A 20,767-nucleotide genomic window follows, 5' to 3' on the forward strand; every position below is an offset into this window, starting at 1 on the left:
CCAATCTGATCAATAAAAAAAGGTTAAATCAGTTTAATTTAAAACATCTGCTCCCGGAAGATTTACCTGCAATGAATGATTGGTAAATGTCACATTCAATGCTTTTGAAATATTCTCCTAACGATTCTTTAACACATACAGTGCCTTGCAAAAGTATTCACCCTCCTTGGCTTTTTACATATTTTGTTACATTACATCCTTTAGTTCAATGTTTTTTTTACTCTGAATTATATGTGATGGATCAGAACACAATAGTCTAAGTTGGTGAAGTAAAATTAGAAAAATATATACATAAAACTATTTTTCAGAAATAAAAAACTGATAATTGGCATGTGCGTATGTATTCACCCCTTTTGTTATGAAGCCCATAAAAAGCTTTGGTGCAACTAATTACCTTCAGAAATCACAGAATTCGTGAAATGATGTCCACCTGTGTGCAATCTAAGTGTCACATGATCTGTCATTACATATACACACCTTTTTGATAGGCCCCAGAGGCTGCAACACCTAAGCAAGAGGCACCGCTAACCAAACACTGCCATAAAGACCAAGGAACTCTCCAAACAAGTAAGGGAAAATGTTGTTGAGAAGTACAAGTCAGGGTTAGGTTATAAAAAAATATCCAAATCTTTGATGATCCCTAGGAGCACCATCAAATCTATCATAACCAAATGGAAAGAACATGGCACAACAGTAAACCTGCCAAGAGACGGTCACGCACCAAAACTCACGGACCGGGCAAGGAGGGCATTAATCAGAGAGGCAGCACAGAGACCTACGGTAACCCTGGAGGAGCTGCAGAGTTCCACAGCCGAAACTGGAGTATCTGTACATAGGACGACAATAAGCCGTACACTCTATAGAGTTGGGCTTTATGGCAGAGTAGCCAGAAGAAAGCCATTACTTTCAGTAAAAAACAAAATGGCACGTTTGGGTTTGTAAAAAAGGCATGTGGGAGACTCCCAAAAAGTATGGAGGAAGGTACTCTAGTCTGATGAGACTAAAATTGAACTTTTTGTCCATCAAAGAAAACGCTATGTCTGGCGCAAGACCAACACATCACATCACCCAAAGAACACCATCCCTACAGTGAAACATGGTGGTGGCAGCATCATGCTGTGGGGATGTTTTTCAGCAGTCAGGACTGGGAAACTGGTCAGAGTTGAGGGAAAGGTGAATGTGCTAAATAAAGATATTCTTGAGCAAAACCTGTACCACTCTGTGTGTGATTTAAGGCTAGGACGGAGGTTCACCTTCCAGCAGGACAATGACCCCAAACACACTGCTAAAGCAACACTTGAGTGGTTTAAGGGGAAACATGTAAATGTGTTAGAATGGCCTAGTCAAAGCCCAGACCTCAATCCAATAGAAAATCTGTGGTCAGACTTAAAGATTGCTGTTCACAAGCGCAAGCCATCCAACTTGAAGGAGCTGGAGCAGTTTTGCAAGGAGGAATGGGCAAAAATTCCAGTGGTAAGATGTGGCAAGCTCATAGCGACTTATCCAAAGCGACTTGGAGCTGTGATAGCTGCAAAAGGTGGCTCTACAAAGTATTGACTTTAGGGGGGTGAATACCGTATTTATCGGCGTATAACACACACCGGCATATAACATGCACCCCAAGTTTAGGAGGGAATTTTAAGGAAAAAAAACTTTTAGGAGGGAAGTTGAAAACTTACATTTAAATGCCCATCATTGCAGCCTTCTCAGTGCAGCCTTGCCCCAGTGGAGCCATGTCAGTGCAGCCTCGTCAGTGCAGCCTCGTCAGTGCAGCATCGTCAGTGCAGCCTTGCCCCAGTGCAGCCTTGCCCCAGTGCAGCCTTGTCAGTGCAGCCTTCCCCAGTGCAGCCTTCCCCAGTGCAGCCTTCCCCAGTGCAGCCTTCCCCAGTGCAGCCTTCCCCAGTGCAGCCTTCCCCAGTGCAGCCTTGTCAGTGCAGCCTTCCCCCAGTGCAGCCTTGCCCCAGTGCAGCCTTGCCCCAGTGCAGCCTTCGATCCTGTGATCCCCTGCCATCCTGGGCTTCAAAATCGCCGACCGCGATTTGAAAATGGCGCCAAAATACACAGAGCCGGTCCTTGGCTCTTCTCGGCGGCTCTCGTTCACTTTCGGCTCCACTCGTAGTCCCGCCCGGGATGGGCGTGACTGTGAGCGGAGCTATCCAAACCTAGCCGAGTGCACTCGGCTAGGTTCGGGCGGCGCTCGAGTGAAGCCGAAAGTGGCCGAGAAGAGCCAAGGACCGGCTCTGTGTATTTCAGCGCCGGCGGCGCCATTTTCAAATCGCGGTCGGCGATTTTGATGATCTGGCAGCTCAGGATCGCAGGGGATCGGCGTATAACACGCACCCGCGATTTTCCCCTGATTTTAAGGGGAAAAAAGTGCGTGTTATACGCCGATAAATACGGTAGTTATGCACATTGACTTTTCCTATTTGTTGTTTGCTTCACAATAAAAAAAAATCATCTTCAAAGTTGTGGGTATGTTCTGTAAATTAATTGATGCAAATCCTCAAACAATCCATGTTAATTCCAGGTTGTGAGGCAACGAAACATGAAAAATGCCAAGGGGGTGAATACTTTTGCAAGGCACTATACATAAAACAAAAGCACTTGTCGTTCCAATTACACGTATGAGGTTTATCTTCTTTTAAAAGAAAATTAGGTCCTTGTCTTACAATGATCTCATTAATTTTTTTCAAAGTATTTTCTGACTGAAATTTTTCTCCATCTCTAAGCAGGAAGATTGCTCAATGCCTCTTCAAGCAGATTTGTTGCATAACAGAACATTATGTACACTATGACCTGTGCAGGCACACAGTGAATAACACTCAACGTGTGTTGATGCCCAGGAATGATAGCCCCGGGAAGACTTGTGTCCCAGGTGATTCATTTTTCAGAATGTTCAGGACTCACTGAACTTACAGAGACACCAATCAGAAGTCCACTGGAGTGTGACAAGCAAAAAAAAAAAAAAAAAAAGCTAACTACCGTATGGCTATCACATTGAGAACTTAATGCACCCTTGACAGATTCCAGAAATCTGCCATCGGGTTTCTGTTGCTTTTCCAAAAGAAATGGTAATAAAAAAATATTTGTAGATATTTATATAATCTTATCCATGGTAGGGATCTTAACCATGGTAAATCAGAAAATGGAAGCAGTTAAACCATCAATCATTTCAGATTTTAAACTAAGTCAATCATTTAGGGAAACCGATGCTTCTTTTGGTTTAGCTGCAGTGATGCCAGTAGATTTCTGCTGTTAAAATATAATGAAATGTAAGCTAAATAAAATTCAATCCACGCAATATCAAAGCTTGATATCTAACCTGGAAACTTACAGATTTCTGTGTAATGAAAGCTTGTCATGATTTCCACAGCAGTTAGCCACTAAACATATTATCCTTAGCTATGTCTGTTTTCTCAAAAGGAATTGTTCTTTATCTACAACTAAAATGATGAGTTATCCTGTTGCTGGAGGTGAAATCTGCTTCCTCTGTTAGAGTAACCCTTTCGCTGCCAGGTCCTGAGCTCTAACTTTTAAACCCAGATGGCCAGACTATTTTTGCAATTTTTCCATTGCATTTTTTTTTCCACTTACAGCTTTCAGAGTTTGTAAAAGGACCCCCAAACCAATTATATATTATTATTGTAAGTTTTAAATTGCGCCTTTGTGTGGGAGGGTGATAATCGAACGTATGCAAGACTGTAAATAACCAAATTTTCCAGATCTGGAAGTTTTAGTTTTTCACTTACAGATTTTAGAGATTGTAGAAAACCATTTATTTTCTGAAAGCACAAAGCCTAGTAGAATAAAAATAAGGTACTGATTTTTAGGGCCCAATGATTTTTACGCAAATGTTCCTCAAATTAATATTTTTGCTAAAAATACACTAAAATAATTATTACTGGAAAATAATATAACCGGATACTAACATTTACAGGTAAAGTTGATCCAGGGAATATCCAATTGCCTCGAGGGGGATCAGGAAGGAATTTTTTGCCCTGCTGGAGCAAAATTGGATCATGCTTTGCTGGGTTTTTTGCCTTCCTCTGGATCCACTGTGGGTATAGCATTGTGTATATAAGATTGTATGATTTTTTTTTTTCCCTTTTATTGGTTGAACTATATGGTCTTTTTTCAACCAGACTAACTATGTAACTATTAGCAGATACAAACAGTAAGTTTTACAAAATTCCTGCTAAATTCCTACTAAACATACAAGTTTAACCTGTATTGAGTTACTAAATAACAAATATTTTTAAATTGTGCCATTTTGCGAAAAAGTGAAAATAAAAACGTACGCAAAACTGTAAATACCCACATTTCTCAAAATATCTGGAGGTTTTCATTTTCCACTTACAGCTTTCAGAGTTTGTAAAATGCCCCCCAAACTGTGCATTTTCTAAAAGCACATGACCAATAGAATAAAAAAAAGGTGCTACTGATTTTTTAGACCCGACAGTAGTTGCAACGCAAATGTTTATCAAATTGCTATTTTAACTGATAAAAACAAAACACTAAAATCCTTATTAGCACACATAAACACAACATAACTTACAAAATCTCTGATAAACTCCTACCAAGACCCTATGCACACGGGGTGTACTAAAGCGTATGCTCATGGTTGGCTGTTTACCCACACAGGGATGCACAGGTGTCCTGTGTCCCAATTGACATCAACTAGACTGCCTGCATGGGGATGTACGTAAAACTTGTGCATCCCTGTGCAGCTAAACATGGCCTCACTGTAATATTCCCTCTGGCAATGAGGTCTTAGGACTTGTTTAGGCTTGCAGTTGGGGGAGGAGGCAAAAATGTGCTGTTGAGCTGCGTTTATGCTGGGCACCAACCCCCCCTCCCCCTTCCCAAGGTGCAGTTGACAGCGGACGGGTGTGTTTACATGCTGCGGCTGCAATGCTTTGCACCCGCTACAAAGCTGACCCTACTTGTAGCAAATGCTACACATTCGTGCTGCAAATGCCCCTCAACCATGTGCAATACATGTGGTTGCGGTGCAATTGTTGGCAAGAATGGGTTTAAAACAGGTGGTGAGGAAACAGTGCATTGCTTCCTCGCTGCCTGTCAGTAACCTCTGGAGCATGATCTGAATGTGGATCAGGCTTCAGAGGCAAGGGAGATTTAGACGCATGTTCAGTGACAAAGGAAGAAGTCAGTAAGGAGGGAAGGGGGGCGTCACATTTTACGTTAACTGCTCTGATCAGCGGCTAATCAGAGCTACTGTTTTGTCAAGAAGTGTCTGCTAAACAGTTGTGCTATAGGTTCATGGTCACTGGAGTGACCATGAGCTTATAGTAGAAGGCAAAATGTCAGGACCTGGCCAGGTGGAAGCAGCTAACATAATAACACATGCCAGGATAACAAATGCAAGATTTTGCAAGTAGAGATTTAGAAGACTCATGTCACAGCTATCTTGCAATCCTTAAAGTGACACATTGCCATAAGGAAAGCAAAGTGGCTGCAATTGCTGGCTCCCTGGTGTAAATGCTAGTCTTAAATCATAGACCCAGAACAGACATGCTGTATGGGTCAGAAATCTGTCAGAATTCCTTATGTTTATACTTGTCTTGGGTTAGGGACAATGCATTTAAGCCAAAGCTTCAACGTGACAGCCAGAGAACAATGAGAGCTTTCATGATTCTCACAGGATAGAGTCACTTTTAGCCCTCCCACACAATGTCCCATGCAGTGGATATGTTACTAAACATTTAGTTGTGCAACTAGATCTGTTACAATGCTGTTTCTGACAGCTGGGCTTGTGAGATACAGTGATATGCGATTAATCACCATACTTCTCAGTCATATGATCATATTGATATCATAATGATCACATGTCATTGTTTACAAACACACAGGTGATGGCCAGTTGCACTATCATTGTTTATCTCATGGAGAGATGAATGGAAAATATTAATAAATGTTAAAGGCTTACAAAAAGGTTATTATAAGCTGTTAAAAAGACAAATATATTGTTTTCCCATTTTTGTCCATTCATCAGCTTAAAATAAAAAATAATAGCAGGGAATTTATTAAATCAATGTAAAAAGAAAAAAAATATGTCCTTTAAAAACAGTGTAAATATTTTTGAGGTAGCGAAAATAGTCAGAGTTTAAGTCAAGGTAACTGACACAAATGGATGCTTCCATATTTGGCCTGAGCATCTAGGCCATGGGTCTTCAAACTATAGCCCTCCAGTTGTTCAGGAACTACAATTCCCATCATGCCTAGTCATGTCTGTGAATGCCAGAGTTTTACAATGTCTCAGGGGATGTGTAGTTCTGCAACAGCTGGAGGGCCGTAGTTTAAAGATCCCTGATCTAGGCATTGATTTAAACCAAGGGTTAAATAGGAGATGTGAAAACGGTAAATATCTAATTCACCTTCAGAAGTCATAGCTGACAAATAAACCAGTAAAAAATGGCACAAAAGTGACCCTGTGATCTCATCTACACATAGAGGGCTATATCCAAAAATACTAGCCACTAGAGGTACATGAAACATAAGAATGTTCATGGTAAAGTCCATAGCAGTCCATCTGTTTTATATAAGTCTATAAATAAGTAGTTCCATATTATAGGGGTAGATATTCATTCACAACACCACAGCAGCAGCTCATCTTCAGGTACTTTGGGAAAATCCAGCTATCAGCAGAATGTAAGACATAGAGAGTGCAGGAAGGGTGTTAATGCAGCAAACTCTATAATTAAAGAAAGTAGCAAATATCCACTCACATGTAACCTAGGAAAGGTGTGTGCAGTGCCACCTCAAAACATTGTCAGTCTGTCTTGAGAAGGAAAACCAAAGGTCAAAGCTAGTGTACACTCCAAGAGTCTAAGCTGCAACAGTAGAGTCTCGCAGAGACTTGAGAGAGGAGCTAGGTGTTCTGAACGTGTTGCCATGGCCCTTGACCACCCCTCAGCGTGACATCAGTCCTAGGATTGACTGCTGTTATCCACTCTACTGTGAGACTCTGTTGTGTCAACTCAGGCTCCTGGAGTGCACGCTGGCTTTGTACTTTGGTTTGCCTTCCCATAACAGATGTTTTGAGGCAGCACTGCACACACATTTCCTAGTGTACATGTGGATATTTGCTACTTTCTATCATAAAAGAGTTTATTGCATTTACACCCTTCCTGCTCTGTCTGCGTCTTACAAATGTCTATACCCTGTTTCCCCGAAAATAAGACCTAGCGTGATTATCGGGGATGGCTGCAATATAAGCCCTACCCCCCAAATAAGCCCTACCCTGTTTTCTCGAACAGAAGCCCTACCCTGAAAATAAGACCTACAAGGACTTTAACTAGGGCTTATTTGGGGGGTAGGGCCTATATTGCAGCCATCACCGACAATCACACTAGGTCTTATTTAAGGGGAAACAGGGTAGCTGGAATGTGAGGTTTGCCCAGATGCAATAACATCATACATCTTTTCTTAATTGCCTACATTTGTTTTATTATATACTGCCTGACGGCACAGCTAATTTTGCTCAGGATTCATGAGTCCATTTAAATGTGGTTCTTTAGTAAGCAGCTTAGCAGACTGCAAAATGTAACGAATTTTGCCAGTATCAGTGACATATAATCTGACTTGTTTTAACAGAGTAGAAAGAGGTTTCCCTCGAGCATTGTATCTGTGTTGTCACTATGGCCTAAATTAATTTCCCAGTGTTGGCACTGTTTCTATAAAAACATATCATACCAAGACAGAACATTTAAATGAGGTGACAGATCTACAGTACATTTACACTATACCAGAGCTCCTTCTAGAGTTTAATGTGTGCTTTACAATATACAGATAAACAGAATAAGGCTTGTATTTAATTATATATGGATATTAATCTGGATGTCGAATTTTATGATAAAATTAACATTGTAAATGTGAAACAGTCTTAAGTTGTAAGGCAAACTGTGCACATTCTAGTTTCCCCCCTACCCTTATCTCTTAGAATCTTGCTCTTTGACATTATACAATTTTAAACCTGTCCATAATAATTTAATAGCACCATAACTGGTAAATTCAAGCTAGCATATTGCAACCATTATCTATGATGAAAACTGCTCATCTGCATCCTTCAATCCCCTATGCTTTATGGAATCTATCCTACCAGCAGCAGTTACTGTTCGATTTTTGTCCCAATTCAACCTATTTACATTTTTTTACACTTACTGCCAGAATAAAATTACAGTACACTTTAAGCTTGGTGGTCTGTTACTGAGCCTGGGACCAAGCTCCAAACACTGACATAAATGGGTGGGGGGTTTTCCTCAGTAGAGGTTTCTTTATCCTATCCCTCCAAAATATCATCTCTGCTCACTTTTTCTTCACAAACCTGATTTCACTTCCTTCTTTAAGCTGGTAAATCTGCCCACTTAATCTTTGTCAATTGGAGACATATCTGGTGGCTTAAATTATCATGCTGATTCCGCCTGTACCCTTGATTATGTCTTATACTTGGGTGTCAAGTTCTCTCCTGAGAACACCATGTCGACATCATCTTAATTTTGGATATTTCATTGCCTGAGACAGTCCCGCTTTAAATCCAACATCCACCTGACTCAATGTTTTTACAATCACAAACCTAGAAAAACTGCATTCAATACAGATGTTTTGATAATGTTATGCACAAATTCTTTACATACAGGTGTGTTGTAATATACCTTTAAGGCTTGGTTCACACTAGTCGACTCCAAAGTCACGCGACTTTCAGTGCAACTTTGAAGTCCGACTTTGATGTGACTTTTTACACTCTGTGGCATTGAAGTCGTATCAAAGTTTGACCAAAGTAGTACAGGAACCTTTTCTAAAGTCGGACAGACTTGTGTAGTATCAGATAAGACAGCTTTCATAGAGAAACACTGAATTTCGCATCAGTGTGAACCGAGCCTAAAAGAAAAAAATGCTGTTCTAAATCGAAAACATAGTGTAAAATCAAACATAGTTGTATTTTTTTCTTTTGTTCCACCATCACTATATATCCATAATTTACTAAAAATTACTGAAATTGAATGGATAAAGCAGAAGTTATTCATATCTTCCAATTAAAGTTCTATCTGTACTTAAAAATAAAGATGTATAATATGTTGACCTCAAAGGGCAAAAAGTTACCTATTGCAAAATAGAACCATCTTTAAACAGAAAAACCCAGTGTTAATAGATAACCAAGATTATTCTGAAAAAACAGTATCATTATAAAACCCTGTAATAATTATATGTTTTTAAAACAAAGATTTTATGTATATTTGACAAAGATCACATTCTTCACATGCCTGCTTTGTGGACTGCGGTTCTGAAAGAACTCTGAGTCACTGTCCTTTGATGTTGGTGAGCCTTTGTATGTGTAAAATACATCTTCTGTCTCCGTTACATAGGTCATTTCATTGACAAGGTTGTCAGCAGAAGAATGGTGTGGCTTCCTAATGACATGGCGCATCCTAGGGCTCCGCCTGTAAAAAGCATTTAAAGCAAACCATTACATGTAATGTTTACCATCAGCTGCTTTCCCTTATCATACATGTAAATTTGTGGCTTTGCATTTAATGACACGTTGAAGTGATACCTTTTTTTTATGACCTACCAAGTAGCCCAGGCCCCATGCATACCTGCCATTTAGCCTTGGTCCATGGAGATTTGGTATTTAGCAGAGGGCACAGGTATCTTTTCTTATCAAACTCTCTAACAAGCTGACAGCTGCTGGATGGGCCAATTAATGATACAAACGTTTAGGGCAGTATGCAAGCAGGTACACATGCCCGGAATGCAATAAGTCTGTGTTTCAGGTATTTGTGCCCTCTGTCAGCAGTAAAAGCTGGAGTCCCATGCACCAGAGCTACTTGTCCAGTAAGCATTAGGTCTTCATGGGCAGTCTTTTAAAGCTATTTAGGTCATTTACCATGCCTAACAGAGGCAGTGTACACCTAGTCAAGCATTTAACATATTATTTGAAGGAAAATCTCTATACACAAAAAAATCTCTAATAGTCAAAAGCACGCATTTTGCACCAAAAAAAACCCCTGCATTGGTCTGCTCTTTGCCTGTTTAACAAATCAGGCAACAAAATTGGAATGGAATTAGGCTACCAATCCTTAGGCCTGTCTTGATGGGCTTTTGTTTCCTTCAAACAAGCTTTGACATTCCTATACCAATGAATAGGCATGTCCTCATGCTCGAAGCAGGCCAAAACGGGTAAAATGCAGGACAAATGAACCTAAAGTGTAATTTTAGTCAAAACCTAACTAAGCTTAAAATCTACTCCCGCCCCCATACTAAGCCTATTCTATAGACTCTGCAAAAGGAAATATGCCTATACTTACCTATTTTAAAGCTGCTCTAGTCCAGTCACATGATCTCTCCAGCAACAGCTTCAGTGTAGAGGAGAGAGGAGTGACAACGGCTGCAGGGTCTGGATGCTGATGTCACTCACAGGCTTACTAATGGGCAGCCGATGTTGGCTGTCCCTCCTATACACCGAAGCCAGTGCAGAGACCCGATCACGTGACTGGACCTGAGCAACTTCAGAATAGGTAAAAAGTATAGGTATCTTTCCTTTTCCAGGTTGGATAGAACAGGCTTAGAATGGAGGTGGGAGCAGTTTAGGCTAAGTTAGGTTTTTACTGGAATTACACTTTAATGTACTCTGCTTTGATTGTGCTTGGTGAATAATAGCTCTGAAAATGGAAAGCTTGCTGACTTCGGCTTCATTTATCAAAAAAAAATTATCAGCAAATGGATGTTCAGATTGCTTTCCGGGGCACCCCAGGAGGTACAAATCACTCCCACCTGAAAGCTGACAGTCAGCTGATGAAATGTAGACTCCAGAGTCCGTTTACAAGGCTGTGCTGCCACCGATGTGAGCTTTCTGTCTATCGCAGCTAAATGGTTAACATTGGCCTCATGAAGTTTGATGATTGCACAGAGAACAGACTACAGGAGTTTAGGGTTCACATTTAAATTAGTAATTCATGACCTAAGCATCCTACCTATGCAAAAACGTGATCTGCTGATTAAATGGTTAGGCTTTCAATCTTCAGTTTATGTTAATATTCAGGTTTCTCAAATCAGACCCAATAATGACCAATTGAGAAATGCATGACTGCTTACTCTCCCTATAAATTTAAAGCAGCCTATGGGGTGGCGCAGACAGGGGCAAGGCGCAGATAACATGGCTCTTTCCTGAGTGGCTCTGCTACGAGTGATGCGCAGTTTCACCGCAGCAGTTTAACAAAAGCAGGATAACTAAAGCTGGATGCAGATACAACAAGAACTCTGCTCCACTGTGAAAGACGACAAGCAAACCAGGATTTGACATTTATTATATATGAAGTCAGATTCCCACTCTCTATCCACTAACATGCTCCTTCTTCTCTTCCTTCTCACATCAGTGTCTTCTATCCTCAAATTATCCTTACTCTACCCCTCCTCTTTAACCTGCAGCATGCACATATCACCCTCACTTCTACCCTCTCCCTCCTACTGCACCCATCAACTCCTGCATTTGCTGCACCCACATGCTGACATAAACTCCAGGGCCATTAGACATGTTCCCTCATGCACATCCCACTCCCATCTTGCCTTCCTCACCCTTCTCCTAGTCTCAGGTGACATTTCTCCTAATCCTGGTCTGCCATTTTCCAACTGCAAGCCACATATCAAATACCCTCCTCCTCCGACAACCACCGCAATCCACTCAGTTTAATTTCTATCCCCCTACTTCCTCAAAACAGCACACCAATCTCATGCGCCCTTTGGAATGCCCACTCCATCTGTAACAAGCCAACATCTGTACATTGACCTCTTCATCCCTCATGGCTTTAACATACTCGCCATAACCGAAACCTAGCTTCAAAATTTTGACTCAGCTTCTCCTGCTGCCCTCTCCCATGGTGGTCTCCATTGGGCTCACTCCTCCAGACCCAACGGAGAGAGAGGAGGTGGAGTTGAATTCCTTCTATCTCCACAAAGCACCATTCAAATCTTTCCTATCCCTCTCTTCTTTCTAGATGCACTGTATTTGTCTGCTTTCTCCTATTTCTCAGACGATTGCAGCAATTTATCGGCCTCCTGGACCGGTATCGTGCTTTCTTGATGACTTTGCTGCCTGGCTACCCTACTTTCTCCTCTGAAATACCCACTATCATTCTTGGTGACTTCAACATTCCTGTCAATGTTAACAGCCCAACTTTTCAACTTAACCATATCTTTTGACCTAACCCAATGGACACATACTTCCACTCACTCCAATGGTAATACCCTTGACCTTGTATTCTCCCATCTGTGCAATCCTGGCAACCTCACCAACACCCCCTTTCCTCTCTCTGATCACAACCTCATCAGTTTCACTGTGTTCTTGCCTCCAACCACCCATCCCTCCAAGCAGCAAGCAATTACTTGTAGGAACTTTTGCCACTTTAACCCTTCTCTTCTCTATTCTGCTACTGACCACCTATATGACATAATCTCTCCCCTGTCCTGTCCTGCTCAGCTCTGTCTACAACAGTTCACTCTCATCATGACTAGATGCACTTGCTCCTCTAACCACACGCAGAATTAGGCCCCAACCGTGGCAAACTGACAATACTAGAGATCTCAAGAGACATTGCCGTGCTCTTGAACGACTGTGGCCTTTGATACTGTTGACCACCCACTTCTTCTCAATAAACTCCATTCCCTTGGACTCCAAGGATTCTGTCCAATCCTGGTTCTCTGCCTATCTATCGCAGTGCTCCTTCAGTGTTACCTACAACTTTGTCTCCTATCCATTGCCCCTTTCTGTGGGGGTCCCCCAAGGCTCTGTTCTTGGACCCCTTCTCTTCTCTATCTACACCTCCTCCCTTGGTCACTTGATAACTACCCACGGCTTTCAATACCACTTATACGGCGATGACACCCAAATTTATCTGTCTACTCCTCACCTCACTCCTTCAGTCTCCTCTTGCATTACTAACTTACTAACTGACATATCAACATGGATGTCACACCACTTCCTTAAACTAAATCTCTCAATAACTGAGCTAATAATATCCCCCCCCCCACGCCCCCCTCCCTGACTTTTCCATCAAAATCAACAATGCAACCATCAGTCCCTCCCCTCACTCCAGGGTACCAGGTGTAATCCTAGACTCTGACTTCTCAGTTCAGCCTCAAGTCCAATCGTTGTCAAAAGTTTGTAGAATTCACCTCAGTAACATCTTTAAAATTCGCCCCTTTTTAACAAATGAAACCAACAAGCTCCTCATTCACTCCCTTGTTATCTCTCGCCTTGACTATTGCAACTCCCTTCTCAATGGCCTGCCTCTCCATAGGCTATCCCCTCTTCAGTCTATCATGAATGCTGCTGCCAGACTTATCCACCTTACCAACCGCTCAGTGTCTGCCAACCCTCTCCTCCAATCCCTACACTAGCTCGCAATCACCCAGCGAATTAAATTCAAAAAACTAACCACAACCTACAAAGCCAAATATCACCCAAACCATCCTCTCCGCTCTTCTCAAGACCTCCTACTCTCAAGCTCTCTCGTCTTCTCCTCCCATGCTCATCTGCAGGATTTCTCCAGAGCCTCTCCCATCCTCTAGAACTTGCTACCTCAACCTGTCCGGCTATCCCCTACTCTTGCTACCTTCAGGCGATCCCTGAAAACTCATCTCTTCAGGGAAGCTTATCATGTCTCCAACTAATCTTTTACCACTTTCATCAGCTTATTCCCCACAGCTACAACCTTTTGTACCACCTGCCCCACCCCATTAGATTGTAAACTCTTCTGAGCAGGGCCCACTTAATCCTCTAGTATTTTATTGTATTATAACTGTATTGTCTCCCTTTTATATTGCAAAGTGCTGCATAAACTGTTGGCACTATATACACTACCGTTCAAAAGTTTGGGGTCACATTGAAATGTCCTTATTTTTGAAGGAAAAGCACTGTACTTTTAAATGAAGCTAACTTTAAACTAGTCCTAACTTTAAACAAATATACTCTATACATTGCTAATGTGGTAAATGACTATTCTAACTGCAAATGTCTAGTTTTTGGTGCAATATCTACATAGGTGTATAGAGGCCCATTTCCTGCAACTATCACTCCAGTGTTCTAATGGTACAATGTGTTTGCTCATTGGCTCAGAAGGCTAATTGATGATTAGCAAACCCTTGTGCAATCATGTTCACACATCTAAAAACAGTCTAGCTCCTTCCAGAAGCTACAAAACTGACCTTCCTGTGAGCAGATTGAGTTTCTGGAGCATCACATTTGTGGGGTCAATTAAACGCTCAAAATGGCCAGAAAAAGAGAACTTTCATCTGAAACTCGACAGTCTATTCTTGTTCTTAGAAATGAAGGCTATTCCATGCGAGAAATTGCAAAGAAATTGAAGATTTCCTACAACGGTGTGTACTACTCCCTTCAGAGGACAGCACAAACAGGCTCTAACCAGAGTAGAAAAAGAAGTGGGAGGCCGCGTTGCACAACTAAGCAAGAAGATAAGCACATTAGAGTCTCTAGTTTGAGAAACAGACGCCTCACAGGTCCCCAACTGGCATCTTCCTTAAATAGTACCCGCAAAACACCAGTGTCAACATCTACAGTGAAGAGGCGGCTGCGGGATTTTGGGCTTCAGGGCAGAGTGGCAAAGAAAAAGCCATATCTGAGACTGGCCAATAAAAGAAAAAGATTAAGATGGGCAAAAGAACACAGACATTGGACAGAGGAAGACTGGAAAAAAGTGTTGTGGATGGATGCCAAAGGTGTGCAATGCTGTAATTGCTGCAAAAGGAGGATTCTTTGATGAAAGCAAAGTTTGATGTAAAAACAATGTTATTTCAAATACAAATCATTATTTCTAACCTTGTCAATGTCTTGACTCTATTTTCTATTCATTTCACAACGTATGGTGGTGAATAAGTGTGACTTTTCATGGAAAACACAATATTGTTTGGGTGACCCCAAACTTTTGAACGGTAGTGTAAATCCTGTATAATAATAATAATAATAATAATAATACTAATAGGCTTAAAACTGTTCGCATCCATGAACCACACAAAAGTCGAATGCCCCGTACACACGATCAGACCTTCCGACAACAAAACCGTGGATTTTTGTTCGAAGTTGGCTCCAACTTGTCTTGCATACGCACGGCCACACAAATGTTGGGCAACAATTACAAACGTAGTGACGTACAAGACGTACAGCGAGCCGATGTGATATCTCCATTAAGAACGCTAGTTTTACAAGACCGAGCGCTTCCGGCTCGTACTTGATTCCGAGCATGCATGGACTTTTGTGCGACGGACTTGTGTACACACAATCAGAAAGTCCGACAACAAAAATTTGTTGGTGGAAAATTTGAGAACCTGCTAGTCAACATTTGTTGGCGGAAAGTCCGAAAACAAATGTCCGATGGAGCATACACACAGTCGGACTTACCGCCAACAAGCTCACATCCAACATTTCCCGCCGGAAAATCAGACCGTGTGTACGTGGCATTAGGCCTCATGCACAATGAACGTTAAAATAACCTATTTTCCATCCGTCTGACGGATTAGATGGGATCGGATAAAAGCAGACAGGCGGTTCGTTTTCATCCGATTTCCCCACAGAGGAGAGCAGGGCTCTGACAGGTCTGTCTCTGCACGGTGAGTGAAGACGGACCTGTCATCTGCCTGCTCAGCGGGGATCAGCAGATCGATCCCCCCGCTGAGTAAAGCAGAGTCCGCTGAGTGGAAAGCTTGTGTGAAAGAGCCCTTAGCCAAGACCAAGAATGACCCAAGCTTCTTTGTTGGAGTGAGATGCCTTCACCCAAGTACAGGGACTTGAGCGATGCCATCCCTGACATCCCTGAGAAACCGCAAACACACCTACTTATGCCAATACTAGTGATGATGTAGATGAAATACCCCAAATACTGCTGGCCCATTCACAACAAGCCATGACCTCTAATAAAATTCTGTGCATTTAGGGAAAAGTAAATGGAAGAATGCAAGGCATTACTAAGAAGCCATGTCATTTTTATTTCAGATGTTGTGCTTCATTAGAGTACTTTGCCAAAGACTACAAAGCTGAGCCACAAAATTGCACAGAATGTAAAAGCAGCTTGCATGCATCAGCCTTGCACCCAGGCTTCTTTGGGGAGGACTCACCCACTAAAGACGTCTTACCCATTGTAAGTCATGACAGGGACAGACATGAACAGTCACATGCAACATTCATGTCAAAGTGTAATGAACTCTTCCATACTTTATGACTTTATGAGAAAATTTGTGCAAATGTGTCTTGTTAATGTATTTCCCCAAGACCAACCTAAGAAAGCAGTTAAAATTGATGGCGTATTAGACAACCAAAGAAGCCATTAATTTATTTTTTAATTAATGCAACTTCATAATTCTTTGACAACATAAAGGGAAATGTTTTGTCGTTAGACACTGCACATGTGCTGGTTCAGTGGAAATTTTAGAAAGAACTACTTATACTTCACAAACCGGAAGTGGCATTAAACAAGAATGGACTATGCTACCTTTAACTCCAAGCTACTAGGCATGTCTTATATCCTTTGAAGAAGTGACTTAATACTTTCAAGAACTGCTCCAGCTGTGTCAAGTCTACACTGATGAAGACTCATCACAATGCTTCACCATTCCAAGGACTTAGGTTAACTTCATTTTTTACAATCTGTTACAGCATGTGAGGGTTCTTATCCAGCCACCGTCACTTTTAAAATTTGCATGGTACTGCCCACACAGCAATGTCATAATTCCCAGAGATCTGCCAGTGAATGAACTACAAGTTTCGTCTATAGAAATGGATTGGCCGCACACTCATCTGGAAGCGCAGATACTTTATTGAAGTGTCAAATACAGATTAAAACATCACAGCACTGGACCGCTAACAGATAGAAATGTAGACATGTTTCACGCACAGCAGTGCTTATTCATTACCAAGTCCTGTCTGCCAATTTGCAGATGGACTTGTAGTTCTAAACGGAGCATGAATACAGTGATCATAGTTCATTGACACTTCTCTAACTGAAAGGAGATGGAGGAAGAGTCTACAGGAACATGGCATTGCATCCAGTTGCAATGCTTTGGAGGCTCATTTACAAAAAATAATAAATTCACATTTTTTCCTGCTAACATTTGTTTATTTACTTTTTATAAAAAGTGCAGTTAGCATTAAATCAATTATTTGATGTTTGCATGTTCCTTCCCTCTTTTTGTGTCTTTCAGATTTAGAAGATAAGAATTACCCATGCTCATGGACTTTATTAATGTGTTTTGTTATTATAATGCAATTGCTCTTAATATAGTGGTATCCACCGATATCAAGCGGAGTGGCAGAGGAGTGCCCTGCCTTTAGCAGCCTGTTTTTATTGTTGTCTATTGCAGCGACTTGTGCCTTGACATATTCCACTGTTATTCCCCTCATGTTATGCACTAGTTTAACTAGCTCTTAGTTATCACTCATTGCTTCTCAGTGGTCTATGTTACTTTAATGTTTGCCCTTATGGAGTAAAGTGCTCACCCTTATAGAGTTAGAAGGCTTATTGTCCTGTGATACACTTTCAACATCAAGAAATGCTCAGAAACATCCTTTTAACCTGCAAAGTCTACAATAAACTACATTGGATTTCACTCCGACTTTTTTTGGTGAGTTGATGCCGCCTGTGAATTCTACTATCTCAGCAAGCTGTCATGAGCAGCATTGTCTGCACAGACTGGGTCTCAGAAGTATGTTTTATTAAATGAGGCAGTATTTAAAACATAACACTGAATTTCTGTGAAGCCTACTTACCAGTTTGGAGTAACTGGAGGAGAGCGGGAAGGAAGACTTTTGGTCTCAAGGTGTTCCACAGACACAGATCTTCTTAAATCTGCGTTCCATACCATGCCACCAATCACTTTTCTGCAAAGCTGACTGCTGGCAGACCTACAATTGCAATAAGAAAAGACTAAATTACAAATATCTAAGGAGTCATTAAAAAAATTGTACACACTTAGCAATGGCTTTAACACTAGCAATTCTTATATAAATTTTAACAAAATTTCCAGATTTTGACATGGTCATTTATGGCATTTTATAGCAAAATTGCACCTGACCTATATTCATGCAAATGGATCATATCAAAAACGGACAACAACCAGGGGTTCACACAAGAACAGATGTCGTATTCAGTTCCAGCAAAAGAAGGAATAGCAGGTCTGTGTCAGGCTGCAAGGCCTCCAGCAGAGGCTTTCAAGTCCCAGCTTGAGGTGGGAAAGCACTCACTGGCATGAGGGGCCAGGCCAACACCAGGCGGCTTCGACACAGTGTTTTCGTATGGGGCCCTCTGTGTCCACATCTGATGCTCAGTGTTGCTCTGGGTTCTAAATTGTTTTTTTTACTTCTTGGATTTGGTACTGCCCCCTGATTACTGATTGTGGCTATACCATCCTCATAAATTCTCTGACCAGACCTGTCTCCTTGGTGGGGGGTGTTGTTTCCATCCCCAAGCTCACCTCTATATGTTTCCTTCTAGCAGTAACCACCTAACTATAAAGTGCCATGCCTCCTCTGGTGAGTACAAAGGGAGCAGTGCTCTCAACCACTGTCAGTGCAATCTTTACTAAAGCTAAAAAGAATGAAACCATTTCACCTGCTTAAGGGCAGCACACTAACCACCAGTGTAAGTGGGGGCACTGACCATAAGTGTAAGGGAACACAATAAACCCTAACTACCAATATCAGGGGACACAATATAAAGAGGCATGCTGAGAAATGACTGCCAATGTATAGAGGTATACTGAGCACTGACCACCAATTAAGGAAACACAGTTAAGGGGGCATGCTCACCACAAATATATGAGGGCACACTGAGCACCAATGTAAGCAGGCATGCTGAGTAAAGGTAGCATAATGACCACCAACATAAGGGGGAAAGTTACTCCTCACCACTGCACTCTGCATGCTGTGCTGTACAATGACACAGGTCTGACCCCTGCACTCTGACTGTTGCACTGTATGCAGTATGTTGTAAATCTATCTATCTACATAACCCAATCTAGCATTATTTTTATTTATTTCTTTTTTGTGACTGTTGGGACATGGATGCTTTTTTCAATGAATTTACTAAGCCATATTGCTACCCATTGGTGACAAAATGACATTAATGTAAAATAAAGCTGAACTTAATTCAGCCATAAAATGTCCCTAGGTCCAACCTCCCCACCACCACAGAACTAGGGTTAAATTCTCATTTAGTCAAGGGGAGGTTTCAACTAGGGGAATACTAACTTCATTTCTCGCAATCCTGAAAGCTGGCAATTCTCTTATGTAGGCTGACCTTCGACAGCCTCACATACAAAGCAGGACCTCGAGTCTAGCGTTGTATGCGATGACATCGAAGAAGCCTCAACCAGCAAAGAGAAGCAGATTCATGAGATTGATTGTATGCTGGGTAGGAAGCCTTGCAGGAGGGGGGGAGTAAGGTAAGTGTTCTTTTTATTTTAAACTTCTCTAGACTAACAAGCATTTAACCCTTGCTTGGCACAAATTATGGACATGGCTGACTGGTTTTCTGCTTTAATGCTTCATATAAATTCTCAATACTCCTTGACATTTTGCTTAGCTATGGGCACTCCTCTGACACTGCATGCACTATTTTTGGTATTTTCAGTGGTGTCCTAAAACTTAGTGGATTTTGACACCCACTACATACTGTATAACTACGTTGCATTTTGAACACTGTATTCAATCTTTTTGGCAAAGCCATTGCTAGATAAGAAGCATATGTGCAGGCTTTGCCTGAGCTCATTGTGGAAACTTTAAGGCCTCATGCACACTGGACGTTATAATAACGTTATAAAAACACCAGTAGTTTGCAGTGAGTTTTTCAGCGTTTTTGCAATAGCGTTTTTTAGCGTTTTTGCAATAGTGTCTTTAACCACTTCAGCCCCGGAAGATTTTACCCCCTTCCTGACCAGGGCACTTTTTGCAATTTGGCACTGCTTCGCTTTAACTGACAATTGCGCAGTCATGCGACGTTGCACCCAAACAAAATTGACGTCCTTTTTTTCCCACAAATAGAGCTTTCTTTTGGTGGTATTTGATCACCTCTTTTGACACATTTTTGGGACCACTGGCATTTTTACAGCAATCGGTGCTATAAAAAATGCATTAATTACTGTAAAAATGTCATTGGCAGGGAAGGGTTTAACCACTAGGGGGCGATCAAGGGGTTGTGTTCCCTAGTGTGTGTTCTAACTGAAGAGGGGAGGGGACTGTGTAGGGGAAGCGATAGATCACTGTTCATACTCTGTATGAACAGACGATCTGTCTCTTCTCCCCTCAGAGAACCAGAAACTGTGTGTTTACACACACAGATCCCGGTTCTCCGTGTACCCCGCGCGATCGCCAAAACCGGGCACTCGCATCGGCTCCGTGGGCGAGTACGCGCCGGCCACAGGACGTTACATAACCTTGTTTCGCCCAGCCGTGCCATTCTGCCGCAGTACAACTGCGGCGGCTGGTTCGGCAAGTGGTTAATCGTTTTTTTTTTTTTTCGATGGGATCAAAAACGTTAAAAACGCTGGTGAGCCGGGTTTATCAGCTTTTTTCAAAGTTTTTTGACCTTTTACAGCTGAAAAACTCCTCTCAGAACCCACTAATTTAGTTTTTTTTTTATAGCCAAAAACAGTTGATAACAGCCTATGTGTGAATGGACACATAGGATAACATGCTGGAGAGTTTATTGACTGTAGAAAAAAATGTCTTAAGCCAAAAGCAGCTGCT

The 20,767-nt window shown here is 41.6% G+C and overlaps 1 protein-coding gene across 4 annotated transcripts in view; it reads right to left on the minus strand.

The window, feature by feature from the left end:
• Positions 1 to 20,767, minus strand: part of PTPN3 (protein tyrosine phosphatase non-receptor type 3) — a 366,738-nt gene that overhangs the window by 130,450 nt on the left and 215,521 nt on the right. For all 4 annotated transcript variants that reach the window (XM_073630792.1, XM_073630794.1, XM_073630793.1 and 1 more), the window contains exons 13-14: positions 17,792 to 17,926; positions 9,282 to 9,458 (exon numbers count right to left, since the gene is read on the minus strand). In XM_073630792.1, coding sequence (XP_073486893.1) covers positions 9,282 to 9,458; positions 17,792 to 17,926 — 312 coding nt within the window. The remainder of the gene's footprint in view (positions 1 to 9,281; positions 9,459 to 17,791; positions 17,927 to 20,767) is intronic.

The sequence above is a fragment of the Aquarana catesbeiana genome, linkage group LG05 (assembly GCF_042186555.1).
Source record: "Aquarana catesbeiana isolate 2022-GZ linkage group LG05, ASM4218655v1, whole genome shotgun sequence".
Taxonomy (NCBI): Eukaryota; Metazoa; Chordata; class Amphibia; order Anura; family Ranidae; genus Aquarana; species Aquarana catesbeiana.